This window comes from Cebus imitator, unplaced genomic scaffold (assembly GCF_001604975.1).
Source record: "Cebus imitator isolate Cc_AM_T3 unplaced genomic scaffold, Cebus_imitator-1.0 Scaffold18, whole genome shotgun sequence".
Lineage (NCBI taxonomy): Eukaryota > Metazoa > Chordata > Mammalia > Primates > Cebidae > Cebus > Cebus imitator.
Genome location: NW_016107333.1, coordinates 16268608 through 16282646, shown reverse-complemented (window position 1 = coordinate 16282646; position 14039 = coordinate 16268608). Strand labels below are relative to the sequence as shown.

Below are 14039 nucleotides of genomic sequence, written 5' to 3'. Positions count from 1 at the left end.
CTCCTGGGTTCAGGCAATTCTCCTGCCTCAACCTCCTGAGTAGCTGGGATTACAGGCACGCGCCACCATGCCCAGCTGATTTTTTGTATTTTTAGTAGAGACGGGGTTTCACCACGTTGACCAGGATGGTCTCGATCTCTTGGCCTCGTGATCCACCCGCCTTGGCCTCCCAAAGTGCTGGGATTACAGGCTTGAGCCACCGCACCCTGCAACATGTCGTAAACTATCTTCTACTCAGTATGCCCTTCCCTACTCTAAAAACCACCCAATACCCTTCCACTTCCTTACTCTCCCATACCTACCTTTACTGCCTGGCAAACTTTTATTCTTCCTCCAAACTCTTGCTAAAATGTCATCTCATTCAGAAAGCCTGTCCTATCCATAATCTCCCCTTAGAGAGTTAACATACCCTTCTTTTGTTCTAACTCTGTACCTTATACTTGCTTCTACCATTCCATTTATCATATATTGATATATCATAATATTTTTACGTCTATCTACCTCACTAGACTATGAAATAGACTAAGACACTTACGTTTTAAGAGGGAATGATCTCTAACAGCTTCTGCAGCTAATACAGACTTCCCACAGCCTGCCATTCCATATATGGTGACCCATCCTGGTTCACCATTCAATTTCGAGAGCTTCTGCTGAATTGCATTCACCAGTTTCTTCCTTGCAACAAAAACAACTGGCCTTTGTGGTACTCCACCTTCACATAGGACTGTCCTTACTAAAATCCAAAACAAAACAAGCATGAATGAATAGAACTTTGGAATGATCACTTAAGTAATACCATAAAAACCAAAGAGCAAAGCTGAGGCTTAGCCTGAAAATTTCCAAGAGAAGTAAGAAAATGTGGCTAGCATATTAACTTCAATTTTCTGATTTCTCAGACCACAGACAGCAAAGGCAAACACACATCCTTCAAGGTAACTAAAGAAAATGGAAGCCTCTATCTGTATCTGTCTTTACTCACCCTGCTATTTCCTGACTTTCAGTCTCTCTCATATTGAAGACTGGGAAGGAGAGTATAAAAGGAGAAATATTTATGGCATACCTCAGAGCCTTTCAAGAGTATATATTTCTAAAGATTCTTATTTTTTCCTATAAACTCTTATAAACACATAGAACTGGAAAATAAACAAGGGCCTATAAATTGTCTTATTGTCTCTAAAAATTAGGGTAGACATATTATTATCTCAGCAGTATAGTTCACTGGGCAAGAAGAAAATGTGAGATTTAACATGGATGCAAATAAGAAATATTTAAACTGAAAACATCACTACAATTTTTCAACATGTAGTTTTCAGTGAACTGGTCACACTGTTTTCAGAAAATTACATCTATAATAAGACAAATCGGCAGCAATTTTGATAGCAAACTGACAGAAGGTATAATGGATACAAACCATATGAAGTTATTCCACTAACTGAATCTTTACCACTGGAAGAAGAGACAACAGGAATGCCATCATGGAGAAGGGCAGCAAGATCTTTATATCCTTCATGTAGTAGAGCATTGTAGAATGATATGTAGGAACCATTATCTTTTTTAAGTATCATTTTAATTAGCATAGCTGCTCTTTGCTGTTGAGTGGGCTAAAAAAAAAAATTAAGTAGTTTAGTATATACAACAATGAGTATGTATACAACATAAATTAGTGGAGATCAGGGCGGTTCTAAAATTCTAAAAATTTTTAAGAAAGTGTGGACTGCCTCAGAGAGCTTTACCTCATTTCTTACTTTTTCCTCTTCTAATATTGTTAAAAATCCATCACTAATCATGTGATCCATGATGTAGGATGTCTTGATGTCCTTTTCCAGAGCTTCTCTATGTTGAAGCAAACAATTTCGAGCTTTTGCATCCATCCTCCCTCAAATCTTTTTCTCTTTGAGCTGTGAACCATGAGCTACAGCCAAAACACCAAAATATTTGTCAGGCCAAATAAGTATATGAAAAGATACATAATCTCACCAGTAAACAAGAAATGTAAAAAGAACAAAACTGATTGTTTTTTCTTGGCAAAAATTTTTAAATGGACAAAACCCAATGCTTAGAAAGGTATGAGAAAATGGGCATTCTTATGCACTAATTGGGGAAAGTAGAAAACGGAAGCAATTTTTCTGTTAGGCAGTATAAGATACAGAAGTGTTTAAAGTAAGTCTTCTCTCTAACCCAGAAATCCCACTTCTAAGAATTTACCTCAAGGAGACATTCACACTCATATGTAAAAATATCCATTAGGAGAATTAATGAGCTTCAGATTAGATGTGGTGGCTCAAGCCTATAATCCCAGCACATTGGGAGGCTAGCGTAAAAAATAAAAATAAAGGCCGGGCGCAGTGGCTCAAGCCTGTAATCCCAGCACTTTGGGAGGCCGAGGCGGGTGGATCACGAGGTCAAGAGATCGAGACCATCCTAGTCAACATGGTGAAACCCCGTCTCTACTAAAAATACAAAAAATCAGCTGGGCATGGTGGTGCGTGCCTGTAGTCCCAGCTACTCAGGAGGCTGAGGCAGGAGAATTGCCTGAACCCGAGAGGCGGAGGTTGCAGTGAGCCGAGATCGCGCCATTGCACTCCAGCCTGGGTAACAAGAGTGAAACTCCGTCTCAAAAAAATAAAAATAAATAAAAATAAAAAAGAATGAATGGAGGATGTTTCAGTGATGAAAAATAATGATGGACAACCTAAGTGTCCATCATTCTGAATATGGATTTTAAAAATTAGGGTATGTATACAAAATGGAATATTATGCAGCCATTCAAAATTACAAGACACATATCTCTATGTATTGACATGGAAAGGTGTTCATAACACTGCTGCTGAAAAAACAGAAATATGATCCCACATATAACATAAAACGTGTTGGCACCATATGAAAATATATAGGAGATGTTTAGAAGTTTATTCATCAAAATGTTTGGGTTACTTCTGAGTAGCAAAATTTGGGATTTCTCCCACCCTGTCTTAATTTTTTTTTTTTTTTTGGTAGTAGAGATGGGGATTCACCATGCTGACCAGGCTGGTCTCGAACTGCTGACCTTAGGTGAGTGATCCACCAGCCACAGCCTCCCAAAGTGCTGGGATTACAGGTGTGAGCCCCACCATACCCAGCCTCTACTGTTAATTTTTTTAAAACATACATTATCATTTTTTATAATAAAATACTTCCTTTTTAAATTAAGATTGTATAAAATAGTGTTTACACTGCAGTCCTAATATTAAGAGACTTCTTGTTTTCTTTATCAAACATAAGACTGAATAGAGCATTGTTAGTATTCAGTATTAGTTCTCCTTCAAGGAGGATGTCAGTTCTAGGTCTTCCTTGCTAAACACATTTCCCACAAAGCAACAGGAAATACTTTCAGATGTTGCTTCTCGAACCAAGAGGACATGAGGAAAGATTAACAGCCTTTATAGTAAAATACTTGAAGTTTCTAGCAACTTTATTTCAAATATAATGCAAATTTTTCCATGGGCATAAAACCCAGTTCACAGTATCTACAAGTTTTCAAAACATTAACAGAACTCTATCCAATGTATAAAGTGAGTCTAAATGGGTTTATTAATTAGTTCATTCAGATTGCACGTCTAAAGGCCAAGCAGCCCCGTCGCTAGGATGCCGCGTGGAAGCCGAAGCCGCACCTCCCGCATGGCCCCTCCGGCCAGCCGGGCCCCCCAGATGAGAGCTGCGCCCAGGCCAGCACCAGCCGCTCAGCCACCAGCAGCGGCACCCCCCTCTGCAGTTGGCTCTCCTGCTGCTGCGCCCCGGCAGCCAGGTCTGCTGTCCCAGATGGTAATCACTACAGCTGGCGTGGCTGTGGGCTCTGCTGTGGGGCACACACTGGGCCACGCAATTACTGGGGGCTTCAGAGGAGGAAGTGATCCTGAGCCTGCGAGCTCTGACATCACTTACCAGGAGCCTCAGGGAACCCAGCCGGCGCAGCAGCAGCAGCCTTGCTTCTATGAGATCAAACAGTTCTTGGAGTGTGCCCAGAACCAGGGTGACATCAAGCTCTGTGAGGGTTTCAGTGAGGTGCTGAAACAGTGCCGACTTGCAAATGGATTGGCCTAATCAAGAAGTTCAAACTAGAGAAATGGAAAACCAGTTCTCATAACCAAGTTAACTTAATATAAAAATTTAATTAATAGTGAAGGTATAAAGTGTAGCCATCAGTTAAACCTCTCCTGTCATTCCCAGCTTCCTTGCTTCAGAATTGAAATGGAAAGGGGTGTTCCTCCTCTGTAGAATTTGGAGCGGGTCAAATGTTTGTGTGGCCTCCTTAAACTAGCTGTTATGATTTTATTCTTTGTGAGTTAATTAGAATAAAGTGATTTTCTTCCAAAAAAAAAAAAAAATTCATTCAATACACCTTTGTGCCCCTCCCTCTGTGTCAGGCACCAAGACTACAGAAAAAAATTGAGTCATTTCCCTGAAATAATTCACAGTCTAGTCAGAGAAGAAAAAGAGGGAGTGAGAATGTGACTATGCCGGAAGTACAAAACCAGAGCACAAGTAACTTGGAGCTCACAGAGGAGGGGCAATAATTATCAAACTTCAATGACTATTTTTTTTTTTTTTTTAAAGATGGGGTTTCACCACGATGGCCAGGCTGGTCTTGAACTCCTGACCTCAGGTGATCCACCCACCTTGGCCTCCCAAAGTGCTAGGATTACAGGTGTGAGCCACCGGGCCCGGCCAATGGCTGTTTTTGAAGTCACCAAATGTAGCACTTGGAAAAATAGGGACGTGGGGCATTTGCCTATGCTCATCACGGCTTACAAAATGCCCAGCAGTGGCACAAAACTGTTAAAAAGTTATTCATTGGAATCAAAACTCTCATTTTTTAAAATGTTAATGTTTTTGTCCTCTTAAACATAAAATGTTCCTCAATTTACAGTAATGAAATTCGATGTGATAAAAACAAGAATGAATGAATTTTTTAGGTTATGTCCAATAGCTAAGCAAATAGACACTCTGGCTTTCTGGAACTAATTTCCAATTTCACCTAGTCCTGTTAAACTAAAATATATAAACCTTAAACCCGTTTTAAAACTGCACAAATTAAAACATCTGAACAAAGCCTCAAAGGGTCCCATCTTTTGTAACCCACAACAAAATGGAAAGCAAAACTTTTCATAGATGTAAAATAGAAAGCACAGTATATGTTTATCCACAAAAACCTCAAGTTTACTACTTCCTCTTTAGATAATTTCTCTTCCTGGTACAGGAGAAGGATGGTTATCAAATATTCCATGTCCTCAAATTCCCTGTCCCTGAAATCAGCTACTGAGCCTCCAAAGAACCTGGCTCAGGGAGAAAAGTGAGGAGGTCAACTTACCCAAGCCTTAGCGCCTAGGACTTACTGGGAAGGGTGGCACTGCGGGGACAAGACTAGGAGACTCCAGGGCGATGTAGGGGAAACAGCAAAAAGGGTTTTCGTCCGGGAATCGGGAGTGCGGGGCGCTGGCTCGTCACATACCCTGTGCCCCGGGGCAGGTTCGGTCCTCACAGGCGCCTCACCTGGATCTACGCAGCCCCGGGGCGCACGAAGACCCCCAGGGACCTCCGAAAGGTGGCAAAGTGGGAGTCCACCCAAGCTGCAGCCTGACCCCACAGTCCCGGGGCGCCGCGGTGAGGCCCGGCCCGCGGGCCGCCCTCCGATGGACCCCACTCCCAGATACAAAGGGATGAGGGGTTCCCGGCCTGTGGCGCCCTTCCCACGGCGGCAGCTGCACCCCGCGGGAGCCCGGCGTTACTCCGGACGCCTCCGCGGCACCTCAAGTCTCCGCGGGTCGCCGACAGCCCAGACTCCACACCTCCGGTTCTATCCCTTTTGCCCAGGGAGAGAAAAGACGCTTCCACTCGCTACCTCTTCTTCTCCGCCTCTGTACAGCTGAGCAGCCAAAACCCGCCGGGTACGCCCAGCCCGGACGGCGCGCGCCCGCTTATGCAAATAAACACACCCTAAGCCCCAAGGGGCGACCCCGGCTGCCGCCGCGCACTCCCGCCGCTGCTCCTGCCCGCGCGCGTAGGGGAAGTGCCCGCCTACCGCGCGGAGAGGGCGTGACTAAGGCACAGGGACAGGCCGCTTTCTCACCAAGGCAGAATTCGGGCCACGGCGGCGCGCTCGACGTGGCGCGCGCGCGCCCCCTCCCCTCCTCCTTTAGTCCCGTCAGCCTGCGCGCGCCCGGGAGTTTGAATTTCCTCGAATTTGGAGCAATCTCGTAGCGGAAGGTGCTGCGGCGTGAGGTCGCCGCCAATCTCGACTAGGGGAACTAGGGAGCAGGTAGCTGAAACACTCAGTGAATCAGAATCAACGAGGATGGCGGGGAGAAGGAAGGGGCTGGGCTCTGGGCGGTGCCAAGTCTGTGAGGGGGCGCGGTCACCGCCCAGGATTCCCGCAGACGCCTAGGCGGCCACGTCCTGCTTCCCGGGTGAAGAAGCCGCCCGGGACTTGTCGTGCTAGGGCCTCCAGACATGTCTGAGGTGAAGAGCCGGAAGAAGTCGGGGCCCAAGGGAGCCCCTGCTACGGAGCCCGGGAAGCGGAGCGAGGACTGTAAGAGCCCCGAGGCCCCGGGCGGCGGAGGCGGGGGCTGGGCGGACCCCCGGACGGGCCTGAGTCTGCTGTCGCTGGGGACTTGCCTGGGCCTAGCCTGGTAAGTGGACGCGAGGCTCCCCTGGCCAGCCTCCTGTGAGCTCGCTGCTGCTTGGGCTCCCACCCGGCTCCGCATCCCGACGGAGGTGATCCAACCCCCCAGACCTGGGCCTTCTGCGCCTCTGTCTCTACCCCAAAGGAAGGAAACCAGCCTTGTTTTTCCCTTTCGCGCGTTTCCTGTATCCCATTTTCTCCCGTACTGGTAGCATGCCCATATCGCTCAGACGGAGTTGAGGCTAAGGTTTGGGAACTAGCCGTTTGTTAAGAGATGCAGATTCGGCCACACTTTCTGAAGCGCGCGATACATGTCGGAAGCGTTCATGTTATATTAAACCGTTACTTCTTGTCCACTGTGCCCCAGTCCGGGACACATCTGCCCCATTCTCCTTGCCTCATAAATGCCTAATGGAAATACTTACAACCTTAAAACAGATCATTATGTTGGGAAACAGATCATTATGTTGGGAGACCGAGGCAGGTGGACCACTGGAGGTCAGGAGTTCGAGACTAGCCTGGTCAACATGGTGAAACCCCGTCTCTACCAAAAATACGAATAATTAGCCGGGCGTGGTGGTGGGCCCCTGCAGTCCCCGTCTCTACCAAAAATACAAATAATTAGCCGGGCGTGGTGGTGGGCCCCTGCAGTCCCAGTTACTCCGGAGGCTGAGGCAGGAGAATCGCTTCAACCCGGGAGGCAGAGGCTGCAGTGAGCCAAGATTGCACCACTGCATTCCAGCCTGGGCGACCGAGAGAGACTCCGACTCAGTCTCAAAAAACAAACAACAACAAAAAAAACAGATCGTTATTATAACAGCAGAGTTTGGAGGAGACCTCATATGTTGATCACCGTGCATGCATTATGAATTTAAGGTCTTTTACCAAGTTAGTTACAGATTGAACTTCGATATGGTAAAGCTACAAAAATATAGCACTAGAGTGCACTTTAAACAGTTGCAGTTTTTAAACCAGGTAAATGTGGATATATTGTTGTCATTAGGAAAAATGAATATTGGAAATATTCGTTACAACCAACTCGTGAATTTTATTTTCTGAATTTTTTTTGGGGGGGGAGGGAATAGCCCATTTCATTTTAATAAGAGTAGCACCTTAATAGAATTTTTGTCCATTTTTCATTTCTTTGTAAAGTTATTTAGTAAGACTGTTGTCAATCTTCCAGAGTGATCAAATTTTAGAAGAGATCCTGGATGTCTAGAACATTTTTGATGCTAGTACATATAGAATTATACTTTACTGGTGACTCATCTCAAATTGTGTATTTTTCAGAGTTAAAAGATTTGTTACAACCAAGCTCGGTGGCTCACGCCAGTTATCCCAGCACTTTGGGAGGCCGAGGTGGGTGGATCATGAAGTCAAGAGTTCGAGACCAGCCTGGCCAACATAATGAAATCCCGTCTCTACTAAAAATACAAAAATTAGCTAGGCATGGTGGCACACACCTGTAATCCCAGCTATTCAGGAGGCTGAGGCAGGAGAATCACTCTATCTGGGGAGGTGGAGGTTACAGTGAGCTAAGATTGCACCATTACATTCCAGCCTGGGCAACAGAGCCAGACTCTGTCTCAAAAAATAATTTCTTTTAAATTTTGTTACAATAAAGTAATTAAATGCTCTCTTCAAAAATGACAGAATTGTCAGTTGGCAGTGGTGGCTCATGCCTGTAATCCCAGCACTTTGGGACGCCAAGGCAGGCAGATCACCTGAGGTCAGTCGTCCGAGACCAGACTGGCCAACATGGCAAAACCCTGCATCTACTAAAAATACAAAAAAACCTGGCATGGTGGCACGCTCTGTAATCCCAGCTACTCAGGAGGCTGAGGCAGGAGAATCACTTGAACCCAGGAGGCAGAGGTTGCAGTGAGCCAAAATCATGACACTGTTCTCCAGCCTGCAGGATGGAGCAAGACTCCGTCTCAGGAAAAAAAAAAAAAAAAAGATAGCATTGTTTATTTTACTAATACAGAATATGTTAATTTTGATCTGAAAGGAATAAATGTACTGAATTTACTGTTTTAAATAAACTGCTCTTATGCCTTAAAAAGAGTGACCTTCTTTAAGTAAATTTAAAAAAAAAAAAAACCTTTTTGGGCCAGATGTGGTGGCTCACACCTGTAATCCTAGCACTTTGGGAGGCCGAGGTGGGCTAATCACTTGAGGTCAGGAGTTTAAGACCAGCCTGGCCAACATGGTGAAACCCCATCTCTACCAAAAATACAAAAATTAGCTGGACCTGGTGGCGCATACCTGTAATCCCAGCTACTCAGGAGGTTGAGGCAGGAGAATCACTTGAACCCAGGTGGTGGAGGTTGCAGTGAGCCAAGATCTGCCACTGCACTCCTGGGTGACAGAGCAAGACTTGCCTAAATAAATAACCTTTTTTGTATCGGGAAAGAGTTACTATCCTGGTTAGCTTTAATAGAAAACTAAACTTTATGGGAATAAAACATCAGGAATTTGCTGTCAGTGATTCTTTACTGCCTGCAGACAATAAAGACCAAAATGTATTACATTCATTAGGAAGATTTCATTTGAGCTATGTGTTTGCAAAATGATAAAACATTGCTATATCAAAAATAATTTTGGGGGCCAGACGCAGTGGTTCATGCCTGTAATCCCAGCACTTTGGGAGACTGAGGTAGGAGAATCGCTTGAGGCCAGGAGTTCGAAACCAGCCTGGGAAACATAGACCGTGTCTACAAAAAAAATGTTAAACAGCCAAGTGTGGTGGCGTTCACGTGCCTATAGTCCCAGCTACTTGGGAGGCTGAGGTGGAAGGATAGCTTGAGCCTGGGAAGTCAAGGCTGCAGTGACCGATGATTATACCACTGTGCTCCAGTCTGAGAGACAGAGAAAGACCCTGTGTCTCTAAAATATATGTATTATATGTATATTTTTATGGGCACATTCTACTATTATTTAAATAGTTGACAGTTGCTCTTGTGAAATCTTTTGCTGCTAAAATTGAAGAATATGTACTGTACTTTGGTTACTGTTTATAGCAAAATATTTATTCATAGTAAATTTAGAAATAAAAATTTATCACCATAAGACATTCGTAAATATTTTCCAAGTAAAAAGCAAGTATTTGGCATCTTAAAATACTTAAAAGCTCCCTAGGATTTTAACAAAGCCATTGAAATCTTTACCACTAAAACACATAATTTAGTATCTAAAAGTCAGTCCATCAAATCCTTATTAAATGCTTTCTGTACTGACACGGCCCTGGTGGTTAAAATACAAGTGCCTGTGTGTCTCTCTGTGTACTCTTAAACACTGCTTATCTGTCCTCTCATCCTTCATCTGATTAAGTTGGAGGAAAAAAATCTGAACCCTTTCACTGCCCAAGGAGGATTTCAAGGAATTACACTATATCATTGTCTTCAGACCATTTTCTATTTGGAAAGAAAAGAGAAATAATATATAAGAAACTTAGAAGTGTGTTGCTTTAATATTTTCTCCCTGCTAAATAAAGGCCTGATAGGCCGGGTGCAGCGGTGCCTCCCACCTTTATAATCCCAGCACTTTGGGAGGCCAAGGCGAGTGGATCACTTGAGCTCAGGAGTACAAGACCAGCCTGGGCAATGTGGTGGAACCCTGTCTCTATGAAAAATACAAAAAAAATAGCATGCCTACAGTCCCAGCTACTTGGGGGGACTGAGGTGGGAGGATCACTTGAGCCCTGGAGTTTAAGGTCTCAGTGAGCTATGATTGAGCCACTGCACTCAGCCTGGGTGACAAAGTGAGACCCTATGTCAAGGAAAAANTAGAACCAAACATTCTACAGCCTGATAGAGTCAGTGAGAAGCTCTAAACAGAACAATCTGGTGAAAGTAACTCCTTCTAGAAATACCACAATCATATAAGTGTTAAAGAGAAAAAAAAAATTGTCCACCAACTAAACAACAACAGCTATTGCCAAGTTACCTTCCAGGCACTTATGTGAGGAGTCACAATTTTTGAAGTATTAAAAAAAAAAAAAGCATGATATATCCTATGGAAAATTTTCAGATGAAAGAATTGAGATGCTGCTTTCAGAAAGTTAAAAAGTTGTGAAATTACTAAACAAGACACAAAACCTGTCACACATGCTTATTTAATTACATAGAAATTTAATCAGCTGGAAATTCCATTGTGAAAATTGTGTTTCTTATGGATATTTCAACAGATTTTTTTCATTGCTTTTATAAAAGTTTTTTATAGTATCTGTTATAATTATGTACAAAAAGTCAAAAGCTCTTTAAACAAGTCATATAACTGGTATTTTGTTGTTGTTGTTGTTATCCAATATAATTTTCTCTATAAATCCAACTGTAAAACCTTGGCTAATTCCATTTCTAGTTCTAGTTTTCTTTCTGTTAGGAGAGTTTTATCTAAAAGACAAGGGTATACTTTAAATGCCCTGCTTCTTAAAAATGGAATATGGTCAAGGTTTTCTTGAAACCTAGGTATTGTGCTAAAAATGAGGCTATGGATGATATGAAACATAGGGCTAAGTGGAGACTGACCCTAATAGTGGCCCTGGAACTTCTTTCCTTGCAGGAGGTCTATAACAACAGCTTCCTTTGGTTATTTGCCTCTTTTTCATTAAGCTGAAATAGAGCCAGAGGAAATCCTGAATTTATAAGTCCTCAGTCAGCTGCCTGCCACCATGTAACCTTCCTAAAGGAACTATACAGAGGCAACACACACCAATAATTACCACCATGCACTGTAGGGAAATGTAAACCATTCATTACCAAACGACCCTAGATAGATCTGTATGAGATCTCTATAGACTGCAATGGCTTATGAAGGAATCAGGAAGATTCTTTTTGTAAGGCCTACACTAAAAGTAGCCTGGGGTCCCTTTCTCCTATGTCTAACTCTTCCACAAGGCTATATGACATGATATGATATAATAGTGAGAAGAGGCCCAAAAACAAGAGGTTTTTTTTTTAGTGATTTATAAGTGGTATAATCTATCTAATCTGTTCCATCCTTCATTTGCCATAAACACAACCCAGTTTATACTTAGTGTTCAAAGGCGGACAGACCTGGGGCTTCTATCAAGTGCAAGTGGGCAGGAACCCTGCTCCTTTATACAATCACAGGCATGTAGGAAGGACAGAAGAGTAGCTGCACAAAGTAGTCCGAAAGAAAGGCAGCCAGTCTTCTTGGCGGGCGTCTAATCCCAGCTACCTAGGAGGCTGAGGCAGGAGAATCACTTGAACCTGGGAGGCATAGGTTGCAGTGAGCCGAGATCATACCACTGCACTTCAGCCTGGGCAACAGAAATAAGACTCCATCACCAAAAAAAGAAAAGAAAGGGGCCACGGTACTTAAAGGAAATAGCTGATGTGCTCTGCTCTATTGTTCCAGGAGCTTTTATGAATAGCAATAACTATTTAGTGTTTTCAATAACTCAGCCGGGTGTGGTGACTCACACTTATAGTCCCAGCACTTTGGCAGGCCAAGGTGAGAGGATCGCTTGACCCCAGGGAGTTTGAGCTGCAGTGAACTATGGCTGCATCACTGTAGACCTCTTCCTCTTCAGCTGCCTAAAAGAAAAAGAAGAAAGAAAAAAAACATAGCCAGATCTCATTTCTACAAAAAAAATTTTTTTTTAATTAGCCAGTGGTAGCAGTGTACATGTGGTCCTAGCTACTCAAGAGATTGAGGTGGGAGAATCACTTGAACCCAGGAGTTCAAGGCTGCAGTGAGGTATGATCAGGCCACTGCACTCCAGCCTGGGTAACAGAATGAAACCCTATTGAAAAACAAACTATAACCCTACAAAGTATTGGCTGAGTGCTATGGCTCACATCTATAATCCCAACACTTTGGGAAGACAAGGCAGGAGGATTTCTTGTCTTGAGCCCTGGGGTTCAAGATAAGACTGGGCAACATAGGAAGACCCACATCTCTATAAAAAATTTAAAAAGTAGCCAGGCATTATGACACATGCCTGTGTTCTCAGCTACTGAGGAGGCTGAGGTAGGAGGATGGATTGGAGCTGGGAGGCTGCAATGAGCCATGATCACACCACTGCACTCCATCCTGGGAAATAGAGCAAGATCTTGTCAAAAAAATAAAATTAGACCTGGCGCAGTGGCTCATGCCTGTAATCCCAGCACTTTGGGAGGCCCAGGTGGGTGGATCACGAGGTCAGGAGTTGGAAACCAGCCTGACTAACATGGTAAAACCCCGTCTCTACTAAAAATACAAAAATTAGCTGGGTGTGGTGGCGCACACCTATAGCCTCCAGCTACTTGGGAGGTTGAGGCAAGAGAATTGCTTGAACCCAGGAGGCAGAGGTTGCAGTGAGCTGAGATCATGCCACTGCACTCTAGCCTGGGTGACAGTACGAGACTCCAACTCAAAAAAAATAATAAAATAAGGTATTATTATCCCCACTTCACAGATGAGGAAACATCAAAGTTATTTAACTTGCCCAAAGTGGTTATACAGCTTAGTAAATGACAGAGCTGAGGTATTCCAGTCACCCACCTAACCAGTATGATTCATGGCTTCCCTTGGATATTAATCCCCAAAGAAAGGCCAAGATCCTAGAAATAGAAATCCCCGAGTCCAGAATTACTTATAGTTCTTCTCTTCCTTCTACTAGAAGGTGTACCCTTTAGCAGAACCTAATTGCCTATTTTTTACCCTCATCTAAATGGCAAGACTGGGAATTGCTCTTCTTAGAATATGCCCCTGACTCGGTGGGGGACTAGGGAAGGGATACCATTAGAAATACCTAATGTAGATGATGGGTTGGTTGATGGGTGCAGCAAACCACCATGGCACGTGTATATGTATGTATGTATGTAACAAACCTGCCCGTTCTGCACATGTACCCCAGAACTTGAAGTACCATTTAAAAAAAAAAAAGAATATGCCCCGACTCATAAAAAGGAAATGAAGCACCTTACACACTAACATGGATGCCAGTTTGAAAGCTTAGTTTTTCAGAACTGAAGCAGCCTTCTCAGCGTATTTTCTTGACTTCTAGAAAAATCAGTCATGTAGGCCAGGTGCAGTGGCTTACACCTGTAATCACTTGAACCCAGGCGGTGGAGGTTCCAATGAGCCGAGATCACACCACTATACTCCAGCCTGCGTGGCAGAGTAAGACCCTATCTCAAAAAAAAAAGAAAGTCAATCATCTTCTTCTTTAATGTTAAATGAATTAATATTTATAAAGTACTTAGAATAGTGTCTGGCACATGTAAGTGAAAAATGAAATCTATTTTAACTCAGCACTGCACAGACCACTTTTCATCACTAGTGCTAAGTCAGCTTTGTACTTTTTTCTTATGTGCACTGTTCATATGTAGTGAGGATGAATTTTTTTTTTTTTTTTTTGAGAGGGAGTCTC

At 43.5% G+C, this 14039-nt stretch overlaps 3 protein-coding genes across 5 annotated transcripts in view; 2 read left to right on the top strand and 1 right to left on the bottom strand.

Annotated features, from left to right (window-relative positions):
- APAF1 (apoptotic peptidase activating factor 1) overlaps positions 1–5455 on the bottom strand; it is a 92087-nt gene extending 86632 nt beyond the window's left edge. The window contains exons 1-4 of the mRNA XM_017510886.2: positions 5348–5455; positions 1734–1912; positions 1412–1601; positions 536–733 (exon numbers count right to left, since the gene is read on the bottom strand). Of these exons, the coding sequence (XP_017366375.1) occupies positions 536–733; positions 1412–1601; positions 1734–1871 (526 nt within the window). The 5' untranslated portion in view covers positions 1872–1912; positions 5348–5455. The remainder of the gene's footprint in view (positions 1–535; positions 734–1411; positions 1602–1733; positions 1913–5347) is intronic.
- LOC108290884 (coiled-coil-helix-coiled-coil-helix domain-containing protein 2-like) lies at positions 3570–4364 on the top strand. The gene has a single exon (XM_037734026.1). The coding sequence runs from the start codon at positions 3625–3627 to the stop codon at positions 4078–4080; it is 456 nt and encodes a 151-aa protein (XP_037589954.1). The 5' UTR covers positions 3570–3624; the 3' UTR covers positions 4081–4364.
- Positions 5456–6081: 626 nt separating the features above from the next.
- LOC108290873 (IKBKB interacting protein) overlaps positions 6082–14039 on the top strand; it is a 24514-nt gene continuing 16556 nt past the window's right edge. For 2 of the 3 annotated variants that reach the window (XM_017510925.2, XM_037734019.1), the window contains exon 1: positions 6082–6665. In XM_017510925.2, the coding sequence (XP_017366414.1) occupies positions 6487–6665 (179 nt within the window). In that variant the 5' untranslated portion in view covers positions 6082–6486. The remainder of the gene's footprint in view (positions 6666–14039) is intronic. The other variant, XM_017510935.2, reaches the window with a different exon arrangement.

Excerpts from the sequence above, each read along its gene's own strand:
- LOC108290884 (XM_037734026.1), top strand. The coding sequence starts at position 3,625 with ATGCCGCGTGGAAGCCGAAGCCGCACCTCCCGCATGGCCCCTCCGGCC.